Below are 25613 nucleotides of genomic sequence, written 5' to 3' on the forward strand. Positions count from 1 at the left end.
CTAGAAACAAGACTGAAAACTGAGTGATGGAGAAGATGGGGAAACAGACAGGAAGAGGCTTAGTGACAAGACGTAAATGACAGTCATATACTGTATGGATAGAGAGAAAGACATTACAGACTGGAGAGGGACACACATTCAGTCAAGAAAGGAATATGAAAGTTTGTGTAAATATGTTGAGTAAATAAGGAAGTAGTTGCCTGAAGGAAGCTTTCATTCAAACCTACAATCAAACCAGCATATTGTTTTTCCACCCTAAACATATACACTGTTAGAAGTTTGGTATTTTCATAAACTACAGTATAACAAAATGGCTGAATGAACAAATAAGTCAAAATAGAGTTTACAGCATTTTCTGTGGACTACAATGATGGTTGCAACCAAACAAATTCAGTCAAATAATATAATTACTGTATTTAATTAAGCAAAATGATTAACTAGCTAGGCACTGTAAGCTAACATTACAAGTTCAACATAGCATGCTTCAGACGATCCACAAATCTATAAATGAATCATGGTTCATAATACAGTTTTACGACAAGGGGGTTTGTTGAACCAATAAATACATGTCATACCACGAATAAATTGTGAAGACACATCCAAAGCTTAATTCAAAAAAAAGAATGCATTTTTCCTTTAATGATTTACATTTGACAATTCTACAGCAGACCATTAGAATGTTTACCTCTTCAGAAGGCTGATGATATATCACCACCTGAATCAACTCTAAATCTTGGTCCAGGGGAAACGTTGGGGAACCAGAAATGAAATGTTAGATTTTTTTTAAAGTAAATAAACAATATGTTCTATCATGTAATATAAACAAATCTTTCATATCTGGAACAATCAATATTATATGTAAAATATTAAATTACAATAAAGCACCATTTTCAATAATAATAATAATAATAATAATAATACAGACAGACATGACTGCTTCATGGTTTTACATAAGATGATGTAGTACCTCTGTTGGATTGCTACTGGAACGATGTCTAGATGACGAAAGTGGAATGCTCAAATGACATTACAAATATGTAAGAGCAACGTCCATTTCAAAAATGTGAATCTCATTCATGGATGTAAAAATAATACATGCAACCACGTGGCTGACTACACATTTCTCAGATAACATTTCATTGCGATCACCATCTACACAACTAGCCTAACCAGTGTGATCCAATTAAGTAATGAGCGAGACAAGACTAAAAGCAAGATTATCAAGTAACAAGTCACTGTCCTTGTTCTAATTCACAACAGATTGCTTTGAAGTTGCTTCATAATAATGCCATAAGCACCAAGTATTCTCAGTGTGGATACAAAGGGGAAAGAAGGAAGGGAGGGAACACAAAATGTACCCACTTAGTCCAAGTTGCCCCACTAATACAGTATCATCTACCCCTTGACCTACACCAGACCAAAGAAAAAACCTCATTCTGCAGAAAACATTGCAGTCAGTCTCCCACCCACCCGGTCTCCCTCCCTCGTATACTGTGGGTGCTCTGGACAGCGTCTGCAGAGCTGCAGTTCATGTCATGCACGCCACCCCTCAGTGGAGTTGTCCTGGAATTTACAGGCCTGGAAGTCATTCTACAGTACACACACTGTTGATGCACTGTGCATTTCTTAATGCACCATTGACTAATCTTCACTCAAATTGGCAAGGCAGTGCACAAACATACCATGTACAGAAAAGCATGGTACCTAAAATTCCTCCTCACTCCCACACACTTGCAAGTCTATGTACTTAGAGAAACAGGGAGCAGATCCAATAAAACTGTACATTTTAGAGCTCGTAGACAGTACTTAAACTGACTGGAATCAAAGCCCTACTGCCCAAAATCACAGAAACATGATAGACACACTTGTTTTAAAACTTAAAAACACATTTTTATGTCAAAGTAATCATGTTGTAGAATGTGCAAACGGTTTGTGTAGGCCTATCTTCCTGACATGTCAACTTCAGAGAACAACTCATTCAACTATGTTACAGTACAATAAGAAGGCCTCCACATACTACTAACTAGAGGGTTCAATGTGCCCACCTTGAGGCTAACCTCTGCTATGACAGACTATGAAAGGACGTCATGCCAGAAAAGCATTGTGGAGATCTATTCACTACATATTTTCCTCTTGCAAATCACTGAACTGACACATAAGATGGTTGCATTCACAAAATAAATAGAAGTAAAACTGTTAAGCATAAGCATTACTCGATCCACACAGATGTCAATAAAACCTCTGAGACATTCATATCATAACAGTATCCAAGAGAGGGATTAGAACAAACACCAGTAACCATTAAACAAACATAATGATAGGTAGACTGTGTAAATTGCTGTATAAAAAAAACATCAGGGCAGAGATATGCTCCTCATGAACAATTCTGTACAATAATGTTGATATATTACAAGCTGCATCAAAGTCAGATGAGAAGAACAGGTATAAATCAGTCTGTATACTGGAGGTCCAGATCCACTAGCCCATCAGTAACCACTAGCCTCAGTCTTTTGGGCTTACGGTCTGAGACCGGGGTACTCAAGGAGTGGGATGATGTGGGAGCATGGTGGGATGTTGGTGGGTGGTCTATGGGCTGGCACTGCGGTTGTGTGTCCCTCTTGCAGTGGTCATCCTGGCCTTTAAGCCCTGAAAAGCCCCCACAGAGAAAGATGGTGAGTGTGAGAGTTGGGGTCCACATGGCTCCAGAACCAGCCTCCCTGGGTGCCCGAAGGCTCCATGAGGCAGCGGTACGTATAGTTGGTGGGCGGTGACCCTGGGTAATCTCCCAGGCCCATGGTGACTGAGTGGTCACCAGTAAAGTTGACCACATAAGGTGGACCTTGGTGTCCATAAGAGTAGGAGAAGGAGGAGGAGGGGGGCTGCTGTTTGTTTGCTGGTGTCTGTGATCCAGAGGGAGAGCTGTGTGCTACTTGGGGGCTATTGTGCTGAGACATAGAGGGAGAGAGCGAGGTGGAAAAGGTCAAGTCTGAGGAATCGTAACACAGTTTGTCAGGTGACGCCGATGTGGCATAGGAAGAGTGAGGGTTCTGGGAGTGCACAGCACCACAGGGCTTGTCCTGATTCAAACGTTTGCCATGAGAACCATAACTCTGAGGTGCTTGGCTGGGGAAAAAGAAAGGCCTTGGGAGAGTGGAGAAATTTTTGCTGCCAAAGCTGGTTTCAGTGTATTGAGGTTTGTCAGAGGGAGGCTTCTCCAAAGCTGTCGTTGTACTTTTACTGGATGTCTGGAAATAATCTGGATGGACTTTGTCATTGGGAGGATTTGACTTGATGGGGTAGTTTGATGCATTGAGACGAACTGGATCTTTTCCCGAAATGATGCTATAACTGGGCATGCTACCTTTATGGCCGCCAGCGCTAAAACCTGAACATTTGTTACTCTGGTGGACCTTGTCAGTGTCACTGTACCTAGATTTGGCAATATGAGGTTTGGCCGCAATTGTAGGGTTGCCAGCGACAATATTAACTTTAGAAGGGGCACTGTTCAAATTCTGACTTGGTTTCCCTCCTTGAAACTTAAGCACACTCTGGATCACACTGGAGCTTTTGTCATACGTGTTGCGAAAAGCATCTCCTACATTAGGATTTAATTGTGAGCCAAACTTGTTAGAAACCACTTGAGGTGAATGGACAGACTTGACTGAGTAATTCTGGGGCCCAGTTTTGAAGGAACTTGGCACTGGCTGAGAGGTGGAAAAAGATTGAGATTTGTTGGAAGAACTCATCAGGTGGAAGGGACCAGGAGTTTTGACTTGAGGCTGGACCTTAGAAAAATTGGAATGAGCAGAACTAGCCTTAGTACCATTGGTGCTCTGATGGTGAACATTGACTGGTGTATTGTGGGAATGGGAACCGATGGATGGAGTATTTGTATTAAACATGAATGATTCTTTCTGAGAGTAGTGGGTTTTGGCTGCTGAAGATAAGGCCTGTGTCTTAGAATCTTCTTTTGACAATTTCATCCCAGGATTTTTCATCAAAAAACGATCCATGAAAGTCCCCTCAGCGCTGCTCAGGGGTGTAAAACAAAAATTTGCATTGAGCTGTCCTCTGTCTTTGGAAGTATCCTTAACTCCACAATCCAGAGACTCATTTTTGGAGCACACAAGACCATTAAGAAATTGCTGATCCTCTGCATTGAAGATACTTCCTGGGCTTGGAGGGCCAAGGTATGGTGTTTCTGGGTTCCAAGCATCCGAGGGGCTATGAGAGGGGACTACTAAAGGGCCCGCTGGGTGGATCCATTGGACAGAGGTCTATTGGAGAGGTTTGGAGGATGTTCTGTGGATGATAGAACCCTTCAAGATTGAGACACTGGAAGTCGAGGAGATCTTCACAGCAATTAGCAAAGCTGGATTCTGTAGAAAGCATCCTTTCTGGAAAACTGAACGGTGGAGACTGAGACTGGGATGGAATCTTTGAGGTGGAAGCAGTGTAATCAGAAGGTATGTTTTTTTCTAAGGATTGTGACTGACATAACCCTTCTGAGAGTTTAGAAAGACTATTGTCTATCTGTAGCAGGTTATGACTAAGACAAGAAGTTCCCATCTCTCCAGTTGCAACCTTACGAGCAGTCTCTGTTTTCTGCCTTTCTTTCCGTCCCCTTCCCCTTCCCCCCCTATTAGTGATTTTTGGCATGGCCCTATCATTCATTGTTTCAGGAGCATAGGCCATCACATCAGAACCCAAAGGTTGGGGTGAGTTAAGGGTCAAGGGTGAGAGAGATAAAGTGAGGGGGGGGGGTTCTTTTTTCAGAAGAACAGCAGAGGAATCTTTTAAAGTGTTGCACTTGATTGCACTGTTGAGTTTCTGGCAGGTAGGAGGTTGAGAAGGGCACTCTTCTTTTGGCTTAACGCATGTCATTTCCTTCTTCTCTTTTTCAGACTCTGCTTCAATCTGCTCCAACACCTGGCTGTCCACCTCCCATACACCCTGTATTTTTCTCCGCAGTTTGATCCGTGGTAAGGGTTGGTCTTCATCCTTTACTTTGTGTTCATGCAGTGTCCCACTGTCAACCAAAGTACTCTCTATTCCAATACAAGTATCCTTCACTTGTTCTCTGTCTTCAGCCAAGGATGGAATATCTTTCTCTTTTTCACAGATTCTAACAGGACTTGGTGTGACTTGATAGTCACATTGCAGTCCCCCCACTCCGACAGACATACCCTCACTAGAAATTGTATGGCCCTTTTCTCCTGGCAGTTGCTTTACTCCATAAATAACCTCGTCTAGCACCTCATTTATCTCTACCTCGCTGAGCTCCCCCTGTTCCTTTTTTTTCTCTTTCGAGTCTACAGCTACAACCTCACTCTGCCTGTTCATCAAAATGGGACCTCTATCATTCAAACTCCCCAATCTGTCTCGTCTAACTTTACGTCTCTTCCAAAATCGTACGTCATGAGTCTCCTTCCCATCTGCCTGGGCACCCTTCTCCATTTCTAAGTTTAAGATTGACACAGAATCTAAAATGGCCCTATAAGGCTCCAATTGTTGTGAATCAATGGACTTTTCTGCTTCAATAATCAAATCCTCTCCTCCTGCAGGTCTGTCCAACTCCCACACTTTGCCCCTCTTTCTCTTAAAACGAATTTTGAAGTTGAGGCTCTGCCCTTTCCCGTTCTCTTCCTTGCATGTTTGTGAGGTGAGTGAATTCAGTAACTCAGTATGTGATTCTGGCTTCTTCTCTCCTTCATTTACATGTTCTTTTTTAGAATCCAGTGAGATTTCACCATGTCCTGCTTTGTGTTTGTTCTCATCAGATTCATTCTCCAGTACCTCTGAGTCGCGGGTCCCTCTTTTATACTTTCCTGCACTCCTCCGTGGCCGGTCTTGTTCAGTTGATTGACTCTGGGACGCAGCATTCTGGCGTTGCATTTTGTTTTGCTGTCCTCTTGAAGGTCTGTGTCCGAGATTGGACCCCAAACTCTGAAACGGTAGACTTAGGGTCCCTATTAGACCGCAACCCACCTCTACCGCTGTCCTCCAACATTTTGATAGCTTTAGTTTCTCTTCCTGAACACAGAGTAAGATTCTGCCTCAGCTCTGTGGAGGGTTTGAGGTCCTTGGAGGATGGCTCTGACACAGGAGAGTTGATGCTCTGCTCAGAGTCAGTCTCCACCGAATTACGGAACATCCGTTTCTTCAGAGGAATGTTGGCCTGGGTGTGTGTCTGAAGATATTCTGAAGAAGGAGGGGGAGACTTGGAAAGCCTATCTTTCGCTGGGATTAAATCATCATTACTTTGTGGCGAGTGAATATGCAAGTCTTGACCTGGACCCTCAAGTTTCATCTTATTAGCCCTTCCTTTCCCCGTTTGGAAGTTATCCCACTTTGTGTTGTTGCATGAGGCAAACTATTTGTCTGTGCATCAGATAATATTTGTTCCCTAACCTCTTTCCCTCCATCCTTATTTGCCTCTCTGCCATCTTCCATTTGCTTGTGATTGGAGGAAATTAGATCTTTCTTTCCTGTGTTCCCACTTCCTGAGCCCCCAGCCTTCTGATCCCACTCTTTTCTTAGAATATCAGAAAGCAGAACCCTCACCTGTTTGATGACAACACCCTTCTTGTCCATAGTTATACTACTCCCCATTTCAGACACCCTCTCATTCTTACCTCCATCCTTTCTGACAATGCTGTCACAACTTTTGCTATTTTGTCCTCCTGCTTTTCCATTACTCTGTTCTTCTGCATCATTTCGCCCTCTAAGCACCCTCTTATCACAGCCAACAACTTGAGATTGTACACTTTTACTATTTAGTTTTGCCCCTCTATCAATGTCTTTTACACTCCCCCTATGCCCCTTCCCAGCCACACTAACCTCCCCCCCCCCACCAGCAGCTTCTATTTCAATGACCTTCTCACCTGCACCTTTCTCACCATGTAATAAATCAACCTTCACCACAGCAGTCTGTTCCCTTCCTACATCAACTTTGTTAATCTTAGCCTTGAAATACATTTCCCTCACCCCTTTCTTACCTTCAGCGTCTGACAACTCCCTGCCTGCTTCCTCCATGGACTTCTGCTGGGACCTGGACACTCTGGTGTCTGCCTCTCCTCCCTGTGTAGCTGATCTAGCCATCTGTTCTGCTTGCACTGGTACGCTGCTCTCTCTTCTCACAATGCCCTTTCCCTCCAATCCTGGACAGGCCCTTTCTTCTGCTACACTTCCCGGCACAGACACTCTTATCAAGCTAACTGTGACTTGCTTCAGTCCTGACATTACCGGAACATGGTCAAGTGAGGGGGAAGAGAGGGAAATGGTGCTAGGGGTGGTAGTGACAAGGGGAGTACTAATGGGTTTCTGGTGATTCCCAGGCTTCTTGGCTTTGTCCAAAGCACTTGTGCAAACTTCAACTCTTTTACCAGAGGGTTTGCTCTCCACAAGTGTCCCATCAGTCCCCGATTCTCCAATGGTTTTGATTTCCACTTTCAGATCCACTGGTTTCTGATCTGCATCCTGAGCCTTGCTGCCTTTGGGCCCGCCTCCACCAGTGTATGTTCTGTTGCTGATGTATGCCACATCATTGTTGTTACCGCTGGTGTTATTTTCGATGGTTATGCAATTGGTTCCATGAATATCTTTTCCACTACAGCTATCCATGTGTTTCTGAGGACTTGCACTGTTGCTTTTTCTGCAAATGGGTTTGGTGAGTTTAATGCGCTTGCAAATTATTTTGTTGTTCTTCTTGGCTCTGGAAACAGACTGGCGTGTGTGACAGTTTCTGATCATGCTCCTTGTTCTGGAAGAGATCCTTGTCTGGACAGATACTTTTTCCACCACTCGAAGGGGCTTTCCACCCAGTATCTGTCCACAAACTACTGGTCCAACATTCTGTTGAGAAGACAAGGAAGGGTGAAGAGTGAAAGGCTTCAGGTTTAACTCACAAGTATTGCTGCTCTTCTCTATTTTGTCATTCTCTTTGGTTGTACAGCAGAGAGCAGCTTGTTCCTTCCTCCACTTGTCTTTTGTCTCCACATGTTCAAGCTGGTGCAGTAAGGACCTCTCTTTGCTGGTGGGGTCCTTGCAGCTCAACAAGAAGTTGAACGTGTGGCGCCGTACTCGGACCCGAAGGTCCCTCAACACCACCTCTGATAGGGATGGCATTATCAGCTGTTGCTGCTTCATTCCCGATATCCTCCTTTGCCCCTCCTGTTTCAACCTTTTTGGTCTTCCTGCTCATCATCAGAGCATTTCTCTTCATCTGCTGGGTAAATGAATTCCTTGAAGGGATAGCTGAGACAGGAAGACAAAGAACTAAGAAATTCAGGCAAAACCAATAGCATTGCAAATAAATGCATACTGCACCTGACATTACATTCTAGTTGCATACAGTCACTAACTGTCTTATCTGCAATACATTTATCAATAAAGACAGTTTATTGCTCAATGACCAATACGTAGTACCACTTGTATCTTCATAGAATGAGAATTTCGGGCATTGTTAAAAGACATGAACATCGTTAGCTTAATGTTTGAAACGAGATACACAAACTTACCTGAACTTGAAAATGTAAATGTAGGCCGAAATGTAGGAGGACAGGGTGCTTTCCCTCTGTTAAGACGAAGGTCTGTGTCTCTGAGGCGGTACTTCTGTCCAGACAGGTCATTAGAGTCATCACAACCAGGCTGCCTCTCTCTGTGTCGGAAGTGACCCTCTTTTTCTAAATAATAAAGAAATAGTATAATATTACACGTCATTATTTAGTACCAGTCAAAAGTTTGGACACACATTCAAGGGTTTTTCTTTATTTTTACTATTTTCTACATTGTAAAATAATTGTGAAGACATCAAAACTATGAAATAACACATATAGAATCATATAGTAAGCCAAAAAAGTGTTAAACAAATCAAAATATATTTAATATTTGAGATTCTTCAAATAGCCATTCTTTGCCTTGATGACAGCTTTGCACACTCTTGGTATTCTCTCAAACAGCTTCATGAGGTAGTCACCTGGAATGCATTTCAATTAACAGGTGTGCCTTGTTAAAAGTTCATTTGTGGAATTTCTTTCCTTCTTAAGGCGTTTGATCAGTTGTGTTGTGACAAGGTAGGGGTAGTATACAAAAGATAGACTTATTTGGTAAAAGACCAAATCCATATTATGGCAAGAACAGCTCTAATAAGCAAAGAGAAACCACAGTCCATCATTACTTTAGGACATGAAGGTCAGTCAATGCGGAAAATATCAAGATCTTTGAAAGTTTCCCCAAGTGCAGTCACAAAAACCATCAAGCGCTATGATGAAACTGTCTCTCATGAGGACCGACACAGGAATGGAAGACCCAGAGTTACCTCTGCTGCAGAGGATAAGTTTATTAGTTACCAGCCTCAGAAATTGCAGCCCAAATAAATGCTTCACTAAGGGTTCAAGTAACAGACACATCTCAACATCAACTGTTCAGAGGAGACTGTGTGAATCAGGTCTTCGTGGTCAAATTGCTACAAAGAAACAACGACTAAAAGACACCAATAAGAAGATGGGGCTTGCTTTGGCCAAGAAAAACAAGCAATGAACATTTGACCAGTCAAAATTTGTCCTTTGGTCTGGAGTCCAAATTTGAGATTTTTGGTTCCAACAACTGTCTTTGTGAGATGTTGTGTGGGTGAACGGATGATCTCCGCATGTGTATTTCCCACCATACAGCATGGAGGAGGAGGTGTTATTGTGCTTTGCTGGTGACACGGTCAGTGATTTATTTAGAATTCAAGGCATAACCACCATGGCTACCACAGCATTCTGCAGTGATGCACCATCCACCTGGTTTGGGCTTAGTGGGACTATCATTTGTTTTTCAACAGGACAATGACCAACACACCTCCAGGCTGTGTAAGGCTATTTGACCAAGAAGGAGAGTGATGGAGTACTGCAGCAGATGACCTGGCCTCCACAAACCCCCGACTTCAACCTAATTGAGATTGTGAAGGAAAAAGCAGCTAACAAGTGCGCTTAAGGCGGTTGGAAAAGCATTGGTTGGAAAAGCTGGTTGAGGAGAATGCCAGAGTGTGCAAAGCTGTCATCAAAGGCAAAGGTGGATACTTTGAAGAATCTGAAATATATTTTTTCATCTGTTTAACAATGTACAATGTAGAAAATAGTATGTATGTATGTATGTATGTATGTATGTATGTATGTATGTATGTATGTTAAGCTGGTCATTGAGACAATCAGCTCACCTCTCACAGGTGCAGCATTCACACATTTCATTGTCTTCTCCAAAAAGCTGTCGCCATAGTAACAGGTGATCTCCTCCCCAGGTGCGTGGGCCTCACCCTTTAACACAGCCTCCATTCTTATCACCAGGAACAAACTGGAGAGAAGGTGGAGGTGAGGAAAAACAAGGTGACATCACTGGCCCTGGGGATGTAACACTAAACAATAAAACCATAATAGTACAAACAAAGACACAGACGAAGAGGATAATAACAATAATCATGTATAACAACACTTCTATAAAAAAGGGAACAATGTAACAGAAACAAACACAGAGAGTGATTAAAAATATAGAAGAGTAACATGACTAATAATATATAACATTGTTGATTACCTTACAGTTTGGTCTGCAGTCTTCACCCAGGAAACAGAAACAAACGTATGGTTACAATACAGATATAACAACTTAAAACACTGAAATTATGCCCATGCCTCTGTAAATAAAAGTATTGACCATTAGCAAATCCTGTGAAGCTCTGCTGTAGGGAGCACATTAAATAACAGGATTAGATTAGTGCATTTGATTTGATCACTCTAGATCTAATGTACGACTTGTAAGGATTGCCTAATTAAGAGAAATCCCATAAGCAGATGCTCTGTCTGTGTGTTCTGTGATAGTGTATGCACAGTGGATTTCTGTTTTAGTGTGTGTACAGTGCCTGTACAGTGTGGCAGGGTAGCCTAGTGGTTAGAGTGTTGGACTAGGAACCGAAAGGTTGCAAGTTCAAATCCCCGAGCTGACAAGGTACAAATCTGTCCTTCTGCCCCTGAACAGGCAGTTAACCCACTGTTCCTAGGCAGTCATTGAAAATAAGAATATGTTCTTAACTGACTTGCCTGTTTAAATAAAGGTTAAAAAAAACTGGAGTTGAATCTTGAAAAACTCACCGTGGTTGATGAAAGCCGCAGGCCCAAGCCAGAGTTGTGCACAGCGCTTACGGTAGAGTACATCACACTAAAGTCATTCACCCCTACTCTCAGAACAGCACTGTCTGCTGGACTCAGCTGACTATACAACCCCCATAGAACCTCCATCCCTCATCTTTCAAACCTGCATTCAGCGTCACTACAGTTAAACATGATATATAAAAACACAGACAAGATTTATCTAATCTGGGCAGAGTTACAACATGACTATTGAATGCAACTGTTAAAATAAGTTGGATCCTTACCAGTGCTTGGTAGAGGTTATCTTTGCTCCGTTGGTTTCTGAAGAGTATCGGTCACATGACTCAATCTGGACACCACTATCCAACAGGAAGGCACAGAGTAGCGATACACCTGAAGAAATAATAGCTGTCAAGACCATGCATATAGCCAAGCATGTTCATGCACACAATCATGAATACCCACAGAGTGAAAATGGGTCATATTAGCTAACTACCCAAACTAATAGAAACAATTACAGAGGCAATAAAAATAAATTGAAGAATGAAATAAATTACATGGCTAAAGAAAGAAGGGGCAATCAAAAACATAGTGCACACTGATATAACAGGGTTAACTGATCCTGCAAACACACACTTACATGCTGTTTCAGCAGTTCCAGACGGTGTGTTCCCCGTCAGTGAAAGTAGTCACAGGCCCAGTCTCCCACTGTGAGGGCCTCAAAAGGTGGCCTGCAAGTCATGTGTGCGTGGAAACAGCAGAGAGTCTCTTTAGAGGTAGCCCCAACGACGGACCTCTGGGGGGGGGGACTGTAGGGCGACAAGAATTAGGTGTGTGCTGTTCTTCGCATTTGTGAATTAACCATTCCACTTCTGCTGAAGAACCCTGAAGTTGTGCCTTAACTGCCTGATGAAGACTGATTACTAGACGCATAGAGGAACCATCAAGACCAAGCACAAGAAAATGGTACAATGCATCATCATGGAAAAGTGTGCCATTTCACACGCTTTTGTCAATATAATGTAATGGATAGGTGTAACGAGATTACCTGACGTTCATTTTATGGGTGCTGGAACCCAAGGGGTCCAGCACCAAGCTGGTGGCCAGATCATCCGTCACACAGCTCCATCACACACTCATTTTACTGCATCCGTCCATCGCCTCCCACCATCAGCATGCTGAAGGGACAGGGGTCGGGGTCAAGGGACAGGGCGATGTGACTGACAACCACCCACAACTGAGTCAAGTTGCCCTCGTAACATCCCATACAAAACGTTGGCAACTTTATGTGACTTCGATAAGCTAGTTCTAGCTCAAACATCAATAAGGTTGTGTTAGAAACTAGCAAACTGACCAACTAACTAGCCTTCTGATAACCAGTACAAAATTGCATCATAATGAGCAGCTAGCTACCGCAGGACAGCATTAAGCTGAAAGTCTAGCTAGTTATCGTCTGACTCAGACATAAGCAAACATGATAAATATAACTAGCTATAATATTGATTTAAGTTAGTCTGCAGATATATTTAGCATAACATTACCTGGGAGTATTTGATAACGAAAGCCGTTAGCTAGATTGTATCCGTAGTGGTTGCTAGCTAGCCGCTAGCTGGCTATGTCAGATGTCGAGTCAGCTAACGTTACGTAGCTAGCTGATCCGCCGAAACACAGCACAATTTCTTGTTGTTGCCTCGTTGATTCAACGCTGCAAATGTAATCAAATTAGCTAGTTCCCACAGCAAAACGACTGACCCGAGGGAAGATTTTTTTTTTAAATGTTTGTTATTCTCGTATCAGAAGTTGGGCGAACAACCACTGAGGTATGCGAGTAGCACTGCTACAGTGAAACCGAACTAGGGCCATATCCGTTGTTTTTCATTGGCTAGTGCCAAGGTCAATTTTACGCCAGTTACGAAATCTCTCACAGGCCATTTGTCAAATAGGGAGAGGATGTACTATAGTTCTAGTAATACTGTTGGTTGTACATGGTCATAGTAGGTTGGGTTTCAGTTGCTTGAATGGACAGTCGTTATTTATAAATTTCAGTTTAACTTTCACGTTACATAAATGTATAACCCTCTCAAAAAAACAACACCGTTACATCGACAGAATCCATGGGTAAAGGACCCCATCTCGGCCATCTACCACATTGGTGTAAGAAGTGGTCCTTCATGGTCTTGGGGAAGTGTGCCCTTACACACACACACATGCTGGGTGGCTTGCACAGGACACCGAGGGGATAACCCATCAGTGGAAGCTTGTAACTACCCAGGCTTAAGGTAAAAATCATTGTAGATCGAGCCCATGCCAACTATACTGAAGTTGTGCGCAAGTTCTCTAGACCTTGATTAAGCCTATACGCTTGGGTTAAATACAAAGCCAATATTACGATGTTAGCCTATTAAAATGAATTTACACAGGCAGACCAATTTTGATATTTCTTCCTACCAATGAGTCACCCCTGAAATGTGATTGTCATAAAAGACCAATTATTGAAAAAAATATCAGAATTAGGCTGCCCGTGTGAGGCAATAGAACACTTAACAAATGTCTAGATTGAAGCCAGAAAACTGGAATCACTGATGATTGATCCTGCCCCCATGTCCTATGAAAAATATTACATTTTATGGCACCACTGATTAAGGAAGACATGTAATCCCCCTATACCAGCAAGGGCCTGATTTTGGCCCCAGGTGGTACCCACTACAGTCACAGATCACATTTTTACTTAGCCAGACATTTACATTTCAAAGGAAAGGGTAATGTCACTGGAATTCACAATAGTGCTCACTAAAAAGCAAGGAGACAGTTTCACATGATTGAAGACAGCTAAATTGGAGCTGCAATTTATCACAATGCGCTGTCGTACAACAGGGATAATGTCATGTGCACGGGTAGAGGACAATGGAGTGTCATGTCATCACTGACAGCAGCTTGTGTCACACGTCTTGCCCTCCTTGCACACGCAACCAGAGGCGCACTTGCTGCATCCAGTCGGGCAACAGGAACAAAACCTGGAGGAATGATAGAAGAGATTAGTACTGATTAATGACCCTGACTGGTTTTCCAACAAGACCTGTGGCTGCTATATAACATGCCTGAAGGCATTTTATCTGGGCTTAAAAGTTCAGCTGAATGTTAGACATGCCACTAGTGGCAGCATCCACAGTTGACAGTGGATATTCAATTTTTTAATTATTTGGGCATTTGCACTAAATGTTACAATGTAAGAAAAGATATAACGGCTATATTTCAGTGAATGATTCCTTTAAAGCAGGTTTTTCCAAACTTGGATCTTGGGCCCATGTTTAGAACATTGCCCAAGCACTACATTAGCTAGATTCAAAATAATCAAAGTTGATTATTTAATAAAAGTTATCCAAGCGTGCACCTAAGGGGGGAACAAGACAGAGTCGGGAACACATGCTTTAAGGACACTAGGGTGTCAACTCAATTCTAAGTCTCAATGGTGGGTAGCGCGTTGACAATGGGCGGATTTGATTATGCCGAGCAGCGGGGCACAGCCTATGACCCTTGATGTGAACGGGCAAAAGTGGTGAGGGAGGAGCCGGTTGGCAAAGCGAACGGTCATTAATCTGCACCGCATCGAATTTCCAAACTAGTTTTCATAGGGAAAGTTTAGAGAAATTACTATTGCACGTGAAGGCAATCCTACTCATTATTCCTCGCGCATAATTGCGTCACTTTTTCCGGGCACCTGGCTCACGCCCAGGAGTGAGCCAGGTGTAACGCACGCCTACCCGGGCCCAATTTGATCGAATCCTCTCATTAGTTTGGGATGTTCAGTCTGTCGAAGACGTGGCTAACAATTGTTCACAACTAAACTGTTAAAAAAAAAAGCAATCTGCACTGGTTACAGCCATTTTCACATTTCCAGGCCGTAATTGTAGTTGAGAACTTGTTCTCAAATTGCCTACGTGGTTAAATAAAATAAATAAAAAATAAGTTCGACATGTACCCATTGATTCTTTAAGAATTTAACTTAAATGCATAATGCGCTTAGTTTTGCTGTCGTATGCCTATTCCATCAGAACACAATATAAAATGCTTACAAGATATTGGAAAATAAACACAAGCTACAAATATATAATGGATAGTCAAGTCCTTACATCCAATAGCGCAGTCCAAGTATACATTACTCTAGCTCCATCCGTTTGCGTCGCTTTGCTTCGACAGATTGCACTTTATAGATCACATACACATATTTAGCAGAAGTTATTGCGGGTGTAACAATTCTTGTTCCGAGCTCAAACAGATCGACACATGCACTTACTTTTCTTGGCACATTCGCAGTTTGTACACTTGCAGAGTCCACCGCAACTGCAGCTTCCAGCTATAAACAAAACAAGTCAACTACTAAATTAATAAGAGTCACCTGATTTGCAACTATATAACAATCCATTGTACCTGTTCAGGTCAATTCGGAATTTAGAGGTGAATTCCATTAGGCAAACTTACTTTTTGAGCAATTACAAGGATCCATTTTAGGGTTGAATTATATTTTAGCCCAAACAATTCATCAAGTCTGACCCGACTCCGTTCCAGTGGCGCTTTGTCTGCTATTGATTTGATATTTGGTTCAGCTGTTTTATATGATCGGAATTGATAGGACAATGTGCAAAATATAAATGTGCATTCGTGCTCCGCCTAGTTCTCCCGATAATACAATTTTACTATAAATTATTTCCTATAGATGCATTCGTTGTATACACTAGATGGCGCCCATTTAAAATGTAATCTCAAACATACAATATGGGTAATTCAACATTAGTGGCCTGTTGCGTCAATTTATCTTACATTATACACAAACCATGGCTCATTTAAAGTTCTATTATGGAATATTGGCCGTGTCTTGAGACAAAAATGGTCCACTTTTATGGACAGTATTATTGTCCAAAATGTACTTCTCTAGACAGAAGGGGGCTAACCTCCCCACACCCAAAAGTTTATATTGCACATCATGCATACGAACCATACAGCCAACACTCGAGCAAAACATCCATATTGTATCATCTTTAAGACAAAAACAGACAAAGTACAAATTCACTATTTTTTATTTTCTACCCGGTAACAGACAGGATTTTTGTGATTGGTTGGAAAACAAATTACATAAAAATAAAACATCATTTTATTTTTATTTAACGTTTTTGATTCATTTATATTTGAGCTTTTCTAGCCTGGGGCGCGTTCAGCAGGACTTAACGTTGTGATACGTTCGGATAGAAATAGGCTATGTAGAACAAACACCTCTGACACGAATACATCAGCTCTATTCATGGCATTTCTATCTGCAACGTTCGACAACTGAACGTGGCCTTGTATTGCCCCCAGAGACAGTGCATTAAGGAAAAACGTCCCTGATTGGTTAAAATAAAATAAAAACGTTTTACATTATCACAATATCTATATTGCCCTATTCCTTCAAATAAAAGTTCAAAAGAAATAAGATTGATATTGATATCGATAGTTACAGTAGATTGTTGGTGATGTCTTAATGAGTTTAGCAAATTAATGATCTGACCAACATTACAAGCAGAATGTTTACCCTGCTATGAACAGAGTAGGGTCGGGTGAAACTGGAAGTTGTGAAGTATCATTCTGGACAGCAATACTAAGTAAGACCTGCAATGATCCCCAAAACAATTTATCTTCAAGTTCAGGCATTGTTCTACCCTACTGCCCAAAGCATGTAAGCAAAGCTGGTTTCCAAAATGCATTTTTTTTACAAAATTGCAGATGGTCTACATTAAAGCTCTGAATCATTGTCTTAAAGCCTTGTCAGAAAACAAGCCATTGACAATTCCGAAAACTTGAAACTCCTGCCCTGTTATTTTATCAGCAAAAACGTTTTCCAACCCAAAATGTTCTCTAATATTACAGCTCTTTTAAAAACAAGCGTATTACCTTTCCATGTAACATATTGTATATCAAGCATTCAATATCCTTATCTAAAAGCAAATAACACTTCCTCTGGTCAATAGATCATAACACGTCATTAAAACCAACACTCCTTGGTCTCACAATATGATCAATTTTCTTTATAATCTACAAAGGCAAAAAACCTTGAGCCATGTGCTCTTTAAAAAACATACTGCCGCCTATGCACCATGAATGCACTCAGCACTGTTGGGGCGCATTGAATGTACAGTACTCCTGATCCCGTCTTCAGTGAGATGACGCAATGGTGAGTGTTGTATGAAATGCACCACCTAGTGGAGAGGAGAGCACTGGAAGCAGATATGAGCTAGCGACTAAAATGTGAGAAAGAACCCAGCACAGGAAATGAGCATTAATGTTGTCTGGCAAATTGTTACACATATTTAAATATAAAAGAGAAGAGAAAAACATGAGCTGAGTAAGGGGTGGGGGGGACAGATGCAAAGTGGGGTGAGAATTGAGGTATGACATTCTTTGACTACTCAGAACACAGAGGGAAACTGCTGAGCAAAATGGGAGCAAGAATATGGAAGATGAGGGGGGTGAGAACCAGAGAGATGGATATTGACCGTGTTTAAAGGATAGGGGCAAGGAGAACACATTTTAAGGGGATGATAGAAAATTGCTAAGCAAAAGCCCCCAAAATGCTGTACAGGAAATGGGTATTTCTTGGAGCCAGCAACTCATGCCAACATCCCACCCTGAACAAACAAAGCTTTCGATACCGTTCCGACAAGAGCAAGTGGGAATGACAAAGGGGGTAGAGCAGAGGTGTCAAACTCATTGCATGAAGGGGCCGAATGTAACTAGGCAAGTCGGTTAAGAACAAATTCTTTACAATGACGTCCTACCCCGGCCAAACACTAACCCGGACGACACTGGGCCAATTGTGCGCCGCCCTATGGGACTCCCACTCACGGCTGGTTGTGATACAGCCTGGAATCAAACCAGGGACTGTAGTGACTCTTCCAGCATTGAGATGCAGTGCCTTACACCGCTGCGCCACTCGGGATCCCTGAAATTCATTACTATTTAGTGACCTTAATTCATCCACCAAGTACAAGGGTGGAGCAAAAACCATGGAAACGCAACCCTTTGTGGAATGAGTTCGACATGGGGGTTAGAGGAATTTAATATATAAACAAATCACAAATCAATGGTGAGGTGAACATAGTGAACAGTGTGATGGGATATTTTAAATAAATGGTTCTTTATTAAACATCGGCTTCCAAATAAACTAAAACTCAAGGATTCAACCTTTTTTTTTATGCATCTACAAAAAAAAAACAGAAAAGCAAAACTATTTCACATCCATGATTGAGTTAAATCATTGGTTTTTGGGAGAGAATTTTTTTACGTGTCCGCTTCTTGATCTTTGTGAATCCATAAACTAAAAGGGTCCATCTGCACATATCCACCTGTGCTCTGTGTGTGGTGTGCGCCGTTGTTACCATTTGACCATGCAGATTGACCCCATTGACCCACACACACACACCTCTCAAACAGAATGTACAAAAGCTTGTGTTGAGCATCAAAACAGTGCAGGGCCCTAACAAACAGTAAAGGCTCCTTTCCCCTCCTCCCCCTCAGGTGTGCATTTACATCACTGAAAGGAAGGACCAATTTCATCTACAAAGTGACAGGAGAACAGAGCAGGGGAAAGGAAGGACATACAAACAATACAATAAACCTCTCTTTCAGACACACGGACATACATACACTCAAACAGCTAAAAACAGTATCAGAGAAAAAGAGGACCGAACCCTAGGTACTGTCTGCTTTGTTGCTGTTTGATGATGAGGGGAAAAGTAGGGCAAAAGAGTGGGGGGGCTTGGTTCAGGGAGGGGGTCCAGTGGGTGTTATTTCTTGGCCTTCCCGCCTTTGGCGGAATTCCGTGGCGGGGTGACGGGGCGTCCAGATCCCATTCCTCCACCTCCACCATAAGAGTAGAGCTTCTTATCCGCTGGCTTGAGAATCTGAGGAATAGAGAGGCTTTCTTTAGACAGCTATAAATATACATATACTCCTACAGACCGAACACTGAAGCACGTAACAGGTAAGACAGGGGACATCAGAGCTTAAAAATCTAGACTGACGGACAGGAACAGCCAGACTGAAGGAGAGAGAAAAGGGGCAGAGAGAAAAGCAGAAGAGTACACACCTGAAAGGAACACATGAGGGTCTCATCCACACTCATCATGGCACCGGCATTATCAAACTCTCCACAGTAGTTAGGGGCAGAGAACAGAGTAACAAGCTGTCTCTTTGCAAAGAACTCGTAACCGTCTTCTACCACCTGAGGACAGGAATGAAAGAGGTAAGAACGCAATGAAAAATAAACAGGAAAAATACCAGGAGTGGATAACCAACAACTGCAGGGCCATCAGTACATTTCAAACAGAGGAGTTACCATCTTAAATGAACAACCTCCATTGCCAGTAAAAACACAAAATGACACGCTTTAAAGATGGGATCCGCATCGGTGGAAACAGAGCCACTGTTCACCCCAGCACCTTTGTTGTTGTTTGTGTTGTGAAACGGAGTCGTCGTCTTTGGCAGCATGGACCAAAACAATTCCAGTACATATTCTTCTGTTCTATCCCGCGTGCAATTTCTGCTCTTTTGCACACCAATATCTCTACCTGTACATGATCATCTGATCATTTATCACTCCAGTGTTAATCTGCAATATTGTAATTATTCCCCTACCTCCTCATGCCTTTTGCACACATTGTATATAGACTCCCCTTTTTTTTCTACTGTGTTATTGACTTGTTAATTGTTTACTCCATGTGTAACTCTGTTGTCTGTTCACACTGCTATGCTTTATCTTGGCCAGGTCGCAGTTGCAAATGAGAACTTGTTCTCAACTAGCATACCTGGTTAAATAAAGGTGAAATAAATCAATAAAAATGTCAGAGGGGAAAATAGGGTTTGTTGTTTACAACTTCTTTGTTGTTGTAATATCCCAAACAGACGTGGCAGTGTCACCAATTAAAGATTCCAGCTTTAAAAAAGTGCTTCAATATTTCATGTAGTGATCTTTGATCATCTGATTTCCCTGATTAATTACAAGATCCCTCTATTCTTCCAAACCTACCATTGGTCTGACAGTGTCCAGCTAAATACTCTCTTCCCAGCCCCTAACCCCCATCCAAAACTCTAAACCACTGAGCTAAGCCATTACCTGATGTGCCCTGCATATAAGGTCCATGTCGTGTTTGTGCAGAAATTTGGCCACCACGTCTGCCCCGAATGTGAAAGAGACCCCGCGGTCGTTCTCGCCCCAGCCCAGGACATCTTTGTCTGGGTCGGCCCACAGCAGGTCACACAGCAGGCCCTGGTCAGGCACATCTGTGGGTCGCATCACTCTGCGCACCTGCTCCATGGACTGGAGGTCTGGAGAGAGGCCTGGACAGAACATAGCACACAGAAACATTACATCACCATACAAATGAATGCTGAATGCCATGATACTGTCTTCTACCACCAAGAACAATAAGATCTGAAATCACACCTTGATAACTACCACCTCTTATCAAACGTATAGTGTAAACACTTGAGTCATCTTCCACCACAAACACTTAAGGGGAGTGGTTAATCCAAACGATCATGGGGCCACCAAGTGCGTATTGATAAGGCACACAGTGGAAAGACCCACACACACAGACCATGCAAGCATACACCACCCACCTCCATGGCAGCAGAAGATCTTCTCATCTACAATGGCAGCCACGGGTAAACAGTTGAAGCAGTCTGTGAACGTCTTCCACAGCTTGATGTTATACCGTCTCTTACCTAAAGAGGAGCAAGGGGCATTACTAAATGGTTAATACTCTGTGTGTGTTCCGGTCTCCTGCTGTTAAGCATGTGTTCCAGCTTCTCGTCTCGGCACTTACACTCGTCATAAAAGCCGTAGATACGGTTAATGGAGGCACACTCGTGGTTGCCGCGCAGCAAGAAGAAGTTCTCTGGGTATTTGACCTTGTAGGCCAGAAGCAAGCAGATGGTCTCCAGGGACTGCTTCCCTCGGTCCACGTAGTCCCCTAGGAACAGGTAGTTGCTCTCCGGGGGGAAACCTCCGTACTCAAACAGCCGCAGCAGGTCGTAGTACTGACCGTGGACGTCACCTGCAGGGGGCAGCACAGAGGTGGCCAGTCAGTCACTACCACACCCTCCCTGACTACATTAGATCTGTGTGTGTATACAGGCCGTTGGACTGAGATAGCAAAGGCAATTAGAGATTAGAATTCTACAGTAAATCAGACAATCAGTTGTGTTATGAAACCTGGGAGCTTTCACTATCAGTTGTGTCAGAGATGCGCAGCTGCTTTGCTACACTGACATTAATTACTATGAAACCAATTTTAGCCATAATAACTTATCCAATATGACTCACCGCAGATCTTGAGTGGTGCCTCAAGCTCGAGCAGGATTGGCTGGCTGAGGAAGATTTCGCGAGACTTGAGGCAAAGGCCACGGATCTCGTTCTCTGTCAGCTGAACGTTTTTGCCTGGCCGAGAGCCCTTAACTGGAGGGGAGAGAAAGACAGAGCAAACAGAGTGAGGACTGACGTTGCGCTTATTGGAACAAACATGCTAGGCCAAGACCATGGAAACAACACATACACAAATAGCACAGCCACAGATCTAACACACAGCACACCAGAGCAGAGAAACCAATCAATATCACGGGCCCCGCTGACAGCACAACCCTGAGCATACTGCAGAGCCAAGGTGAATCTCCTCACACAGCACAAGCCAGGAGGATGAACTATTTGATGTGAGAATCTCAAGGTTACAGAGCGTGAAACCTAAATGAAAAGGGTGTTGGGGTCTTTGTTTCTGAGCACTCAAGGCTAGGGGATGATGTGTTGAACTGAGTACCAGCAGAAGGTACAGGCCTGGCTATGTGTGAACAAATGTGTGCAGTGTGCAACCAGCCCCAGAAGCATGTATTAACACACCACCTGCCCGTCTGCTGATGTAACCAGGACAGAGAGGCTGCAACGGAAAGGGCACACGCGAGCGAATCTCACACTGTACGACCAAACAAGGATCAAATACACTGCCCTTCAAATCAAAGTAGGCCTAAATCACAATTAAATAAACATATCATTGATGGCCAACTTCAGAGCTCTCTGGTTACAAGTACACCGCATGCAGTCTGGTAGCATAGAGCCTGTGAACTGACAGCAAACGTTGCTAGGCCGCCTCTGACCACACGGCAGAGCTAAGCAGGCTAGTAGTAGCAGGATGGTAGTAGCAGGCTGGCCTGGGATGTGGTCAGGGTCACAAGGTACACAGCGCACAAAGTGCTGGAGTTGAGCATCTTCCTGAGGCAGGCTGTCCCCTAAATCTGCCTGGGATCTCAAGAATCTTACATGTTTGTTGAGTACAGTAGCCATTTATGATATCTCATATATTCTACCAGGAAAGGAAAAACCCACCCTGTGGCTGTGTAAGCATGTCTATCACAGAGGCGCAAATCCACAGTGTAACTGATATGATAAGTGTTCAATGATCAACAGACAGGTGATCAGCTCTACTGGAGCCACAAATTGGTCAAATGTTTAATGCAGTTATCGCACCATTGTAACCCTGGAGCAGGGAATACTCTTAAGTATGTTGGCATGATTTGCAGGGCAGCTTGAGGCTTTTGTGGCGCTGCAGGTCAAGTACAGGTTTAATATGATCAGCTGGATGAGGCTTCTACTTCAATCTCAATACTCCTTCCAAACTAGATCCTTCACTATAGCTGCAAGGGATCACTACAACAGCACATCTATAGTCAAACAAATACAACAGTAGGACTGTATTATTCAGAAATCCTGTTTGCATGACAAGCTCCAGGCAAGGATATAACGGAGCATGTAGTAAGTGTATTCCAGTGACTCATGATGTACGGGGGACTTGTGCAAGAATGCGCATCAGGGTTGTTTGTGTCACAGAATCAATTCCACCTCCTTTCCTGCACGTTCTGCTGTCTTCCCTGGGTGCAGGTCTAATGCCAGCGCTCTATAAACCATCACAGGAGAACTAGGCAATGACAAACAAGCATCAACAGAAAACCTTCTAATATTCAACCATAGACACTTGTTGTGCTCTATCATGCACCTGGTATTGTAATTGCTGAAGATAAATGGGTTAGACACACATAAGAGAGCAGAACAATAAAATAGCCTGAAACCCTTCAGTGACATTCTGCTTTACAAGCTGGGTGCAGACAGTGTTCTTTACAAAAACACACACCGGGGTTAATTGAACACTTGTCAAAACTCTGACAGCTCAAACTGAACGTTGCTGACCTTGCCAAATAGCAAACTAGACGAGGACATGCAGTTATCACACAACACAATGCCACAGATGTCTCAAGTTGAGGGAGCATGCAATTGGTAATACTGACTGCAGGAATGGCCACCAGAGCTGTTGCAAGAGAATGTCATGTTAATTTCTCCACCATAAGCCGCCTCCAACGTTGTTTTAGAAAAATTGAGAGGCCAGTTGGACGTACTGACAACTGCTTACCATGTTGTGTAGGCGAGCAGTTTGCTGATGTCAACGTTATGGTATGGGCTGGTATTTGGTACGAACAACAAACAATTGCATTTTATCGATAGCAATTTGAATCCAGAGAAACCGTGACAAGATCGTAAGGCTCATTGTCGTGTCATTCATCCACCAACATCACCTCATGTTCCAGCATGATAATGGACGGCCCATGACGCAAGGATCTGTACACAATTCCTGGAAGCTGAAAATGTCCCAGTTCTTCCACGACCTGCATACTCACCCAGCAAGCATGTTTGGGATGCTCTAGATCGACGTGTGTGACAGTGTTCCAGTTCCCACTAATATCCAGTAACTTCACACAGACATTGAAGAGGAGTGGGACAACATTCGGCTTGGGGATTCGAACCAGCAACCTTTCAGTTACTGGCCCAACGCTCTAACCACTAAACTACCTGCCTCCCAACTCTATGCGAAGGAGATGTGTCACACAAGATACTGACTGGTTTTCTGATCCATGCCCCTACCTTTTTGTAAGGTATTTGTGACCAACAGATGCATGTGTATTCCTAGTCATGTGAAATCCATAGATTAGGACCCAATGAATGTATTTCAATTGATTGATTTCCTTATTTGAACTGTAACTCAGTAAAATCTTAGAAATTGTTACATGTTGCATTTATATTTTTGTTCAGTGTAGTGCTTTCACAAAAATATATTCTGCCCTAATAAAATCACAGGCAGTGGGAGAGGGGCACACATATTTGTTCTGAAAACGGAGGATGGAAACGGACGAGGACTTCCAGGTAGGACCTCAGCAATAGATCTAAATGAGCAGTGTCATGTTAGGGCAGCAACACAGGCCAAGGCCCTAAAGAGTGAAATGTGGGTATAAATAGGGTAGTGCTGCTTGTCACTTTAAACCTGGATTAGGGTCGGCTAAGCCATGACAGAGCTTACTCTAAAGTTAGCCACATGGCCAATGGCAACAGTGAGCTTAGAGAAGGGGCGTGGGGGATGGGGAGGGGGTCAGACAAAGGGCTTTCCGCTTTGCTGGTCACGGGATAGAAAATTTAAAAAAGTTGGACAAGCACAATAGGAAAGCCTTTGGGAATCAACAGTTGGCTGGCTTCAGATTCCCCTCCTGATATGTCCATGGCTGATATGGACATCCTCAGATGGTGACAGGAGGTGGTAGTAGCGGCATGGACTGACCGTTCAGATGTACAGGTCAGGAGGCTGATGGTTAATCCCATTGAAACTAGTCACACCGTCACCACATTTAACTGATTTGCAAACATTGTCACCAGGCTGGCCCATGTGTTACGGTGTACATGGTGCAGCTAAAGGTTGATGGTAGTCAGTCACCATTCTCTGACAAACAAGTGATTAAACAACCAGAAGGCAGTTACCTTGGTCTGTCTCTACATCATAGAAATACAGCAGGATTGGATGGACAAAAAGACACAGGTGATGGTTTATGGACTGGCCAAGACTTCAAAACTAATTTAGAAAATGCCATACATGACATGTTAGGCTAATTATGACAACTCTCACAACAGAGGCAAACACTCTGCCTTGTAAATGAGTTGCCACACCGCAAGAGAAAAAAAGGTCTGCTATATACTGCCAGTACAACTGTTTTTAAATATTTTACTGAACTTGTCAGACAACCTTATCATGGACAGAGTAGAACACAGTTTCCACAACACTTCCACCCATCAAGAGCCGCAGTCAAAAGGGGCTAGGGCTGAGAGATATCTCATTCAGTTGAATGTGCATTTTAGCGAGAAATTCCAAACACATGCATCTTAAGAAAAAAGTTCTCCCATTTTTATGAGCGTTTATGTCTGCTTGTCTTTTTACTCCAGTGCTGTGTGCACCTTCCCATTCACACACACCTAGCCCCTCCCTCACAACAACAAAGTTGATAGATTACTTCTTTCTCTATGACAACAAGCCGTTTCAACTGGCTATTTGCATTTGAGGTTTGGTACAACAGAATCATTCATATGGACAC

The 25613-nt window shown here is 43.0% G+C and overlaps 3 protein-coding genes and 1 pseudogene across 6 annotated transcripts in view; all 4 read right to left on the reverse strand.

Moving 5' to 3' along the window:
- Window positions 1–402: 402 nt before the first annotated feature.
- On the reverse strand, window positions 403–8673 carry LOC127930073 (uncharacterized). Of its 2 annotated transcripts, XM_052519173.1 has the most exons (3): window positions 8520–8673; window positions 6999–8256; window positions 403–2646 (listed from the first exon to the last, which is right to left on the reverse strand). In XM_052519173.1, exons 2-3 carry the CDS (start codon window positions 8146–8148, stop codon window positions 2450–2452), a joined length of 1347 nt encoding a protein of 448 aa, XP_052375133.1. In that variant the 5' UTR covers window positions 8149–8256; window positions 8520–8673; the 3' UTR covers window positions 403–2449. The 2 variants fall into 2 exon arrangements, with proteins under 2 accessions (XP_052375133.1, XP_052375132.1); XM_052519172.1 differs by lacking the exon at window positions 403–2646 and having other exon boundaries at window positions 5892–8256.
- LOC127929945 (histone-lysine N-methyltransferase KMT5C-like) lies at window positions 8178–13215 on the reverse strand (annotated as a pseudogene).
- A 396-nt stretch (window positions 13216–13611) lies between these two features.
- mt2 (metallothionein 2) lies at window positions 13612–15799 on the reverse strand. Of its 2 annotated transcripts, none has more exons than XM_052519178.1 (3): window positions 15606–15799; window positions 15411–15480; window positions 13612–14140 (listed from the first exon to the last, which is right to left on the reverse strand). In XM_052519178.1, the coding sequence occupies exons 1-3, from the start codon at window positions 15628–15630 to the stop codon at window positions 14047–14049; spliced, it is 189 nt and encodes a 62-aa protein (XP_052375138.1). In that variant the 5' UTR covers window positions 15631–15799; the 3' UTR covers window positions 13612–14046. The 2 variants fall into 2 exon arrangements, 1 of the variants encoding a protein (XP_052375138.1); XR_008136651.1 differs by lacking the exon at window positions 13612–14140 and adding an exon at window positions 15255–15329 and having other exon boundaries at window positions 15421–15480; window positions 15606–15797.
- Window positions 15800–18275: 2476 nt separating this feature from the next.
- Window positions 18276–25613, reverse strand: part of LOC118372560 (serine/threonine-protein phosphatase alpha-2 isoform-like) — a 40484-nt gene continuing 33146 nt past the window's right edge. For both annotated transcript variants that reach the window (XM_052519176.1, XM_052519177.1), the window contains exons 3-8: window positions 21484–21615; window positions 20984–21214; window positions 20778–20882; window positions 20272–20495; window positions 19246–19380; window positions 18276–19060 (exon numbers count right to left, since the gene is read on the reverse strand). In XM_052519176.1, the coding sequence (XP_052375136.1) occupies window positions 18944–19060; window positions 19246–19380; window positions 20272–20495; window positions 20778–20882; window positions 20984–21214; window positions 21484–21615 (944 nt within the window). In that variant the 3' untranslated portion in view covers window positions 18276–18943. The remainder of the gene's footprint in view (window positions 19061–19245; window positions 19381–20271; window positions 20496–20777; window positions 20883–20983; window positions 21215–21483; window positions 21616–25613) is intronic.

The sequence above is a fragment of the Oncorhynchus keta genome, chromosome 5, assembly GCF_023373465.1.
Source record: "Oncorhynchus keta strain PuntledgeMale-10-30-2019 chromosome 5, Oket_V2, whole genome shotgun sequence".
Classification (NCBI taxonomy): domain Eukaryota; kingdom Metazoa; phylum Chordata; class Actinopteri; order Salmoniformes; family Salmonidae; genus Oncorhynchus; species Oncorhynchus keta.

What these genes read in the sequence shown, in the direction of transcription:
- LOC127930073 (XM_052519172.1), bottom strand. Translation starts at nt 8,148, where the DNA reads ATGAAGCAGCAACAGCTGATAATGCCATCCCTATCAGAGGTGGTGTTG.
- mt2 (XM_052519178.1), bottom strand. Translation starts at nt 15,630, where the DNA reads ATGGATCCTTGTAATTGCTCAAAAA. An exon ending in TCCTTGTAATTGCTCAAAAA is followed by an intron (nt 15,481 to 15,605) that starts GTAAGTTTGCCT and finishes TTTTGTTTATAG; the next exon opens with CTGGAAGCTGCAGTTGCGGT. An exon ending in GCCAAGAAAAGTAAGTGCAT is followed by an intron (nt 14,141 to 15,410) that starts GTGTCGATCTGT and finishes TCATTCCTCCAG; the next exon opens with GTTTTGTTCCTGTTGCCCGA.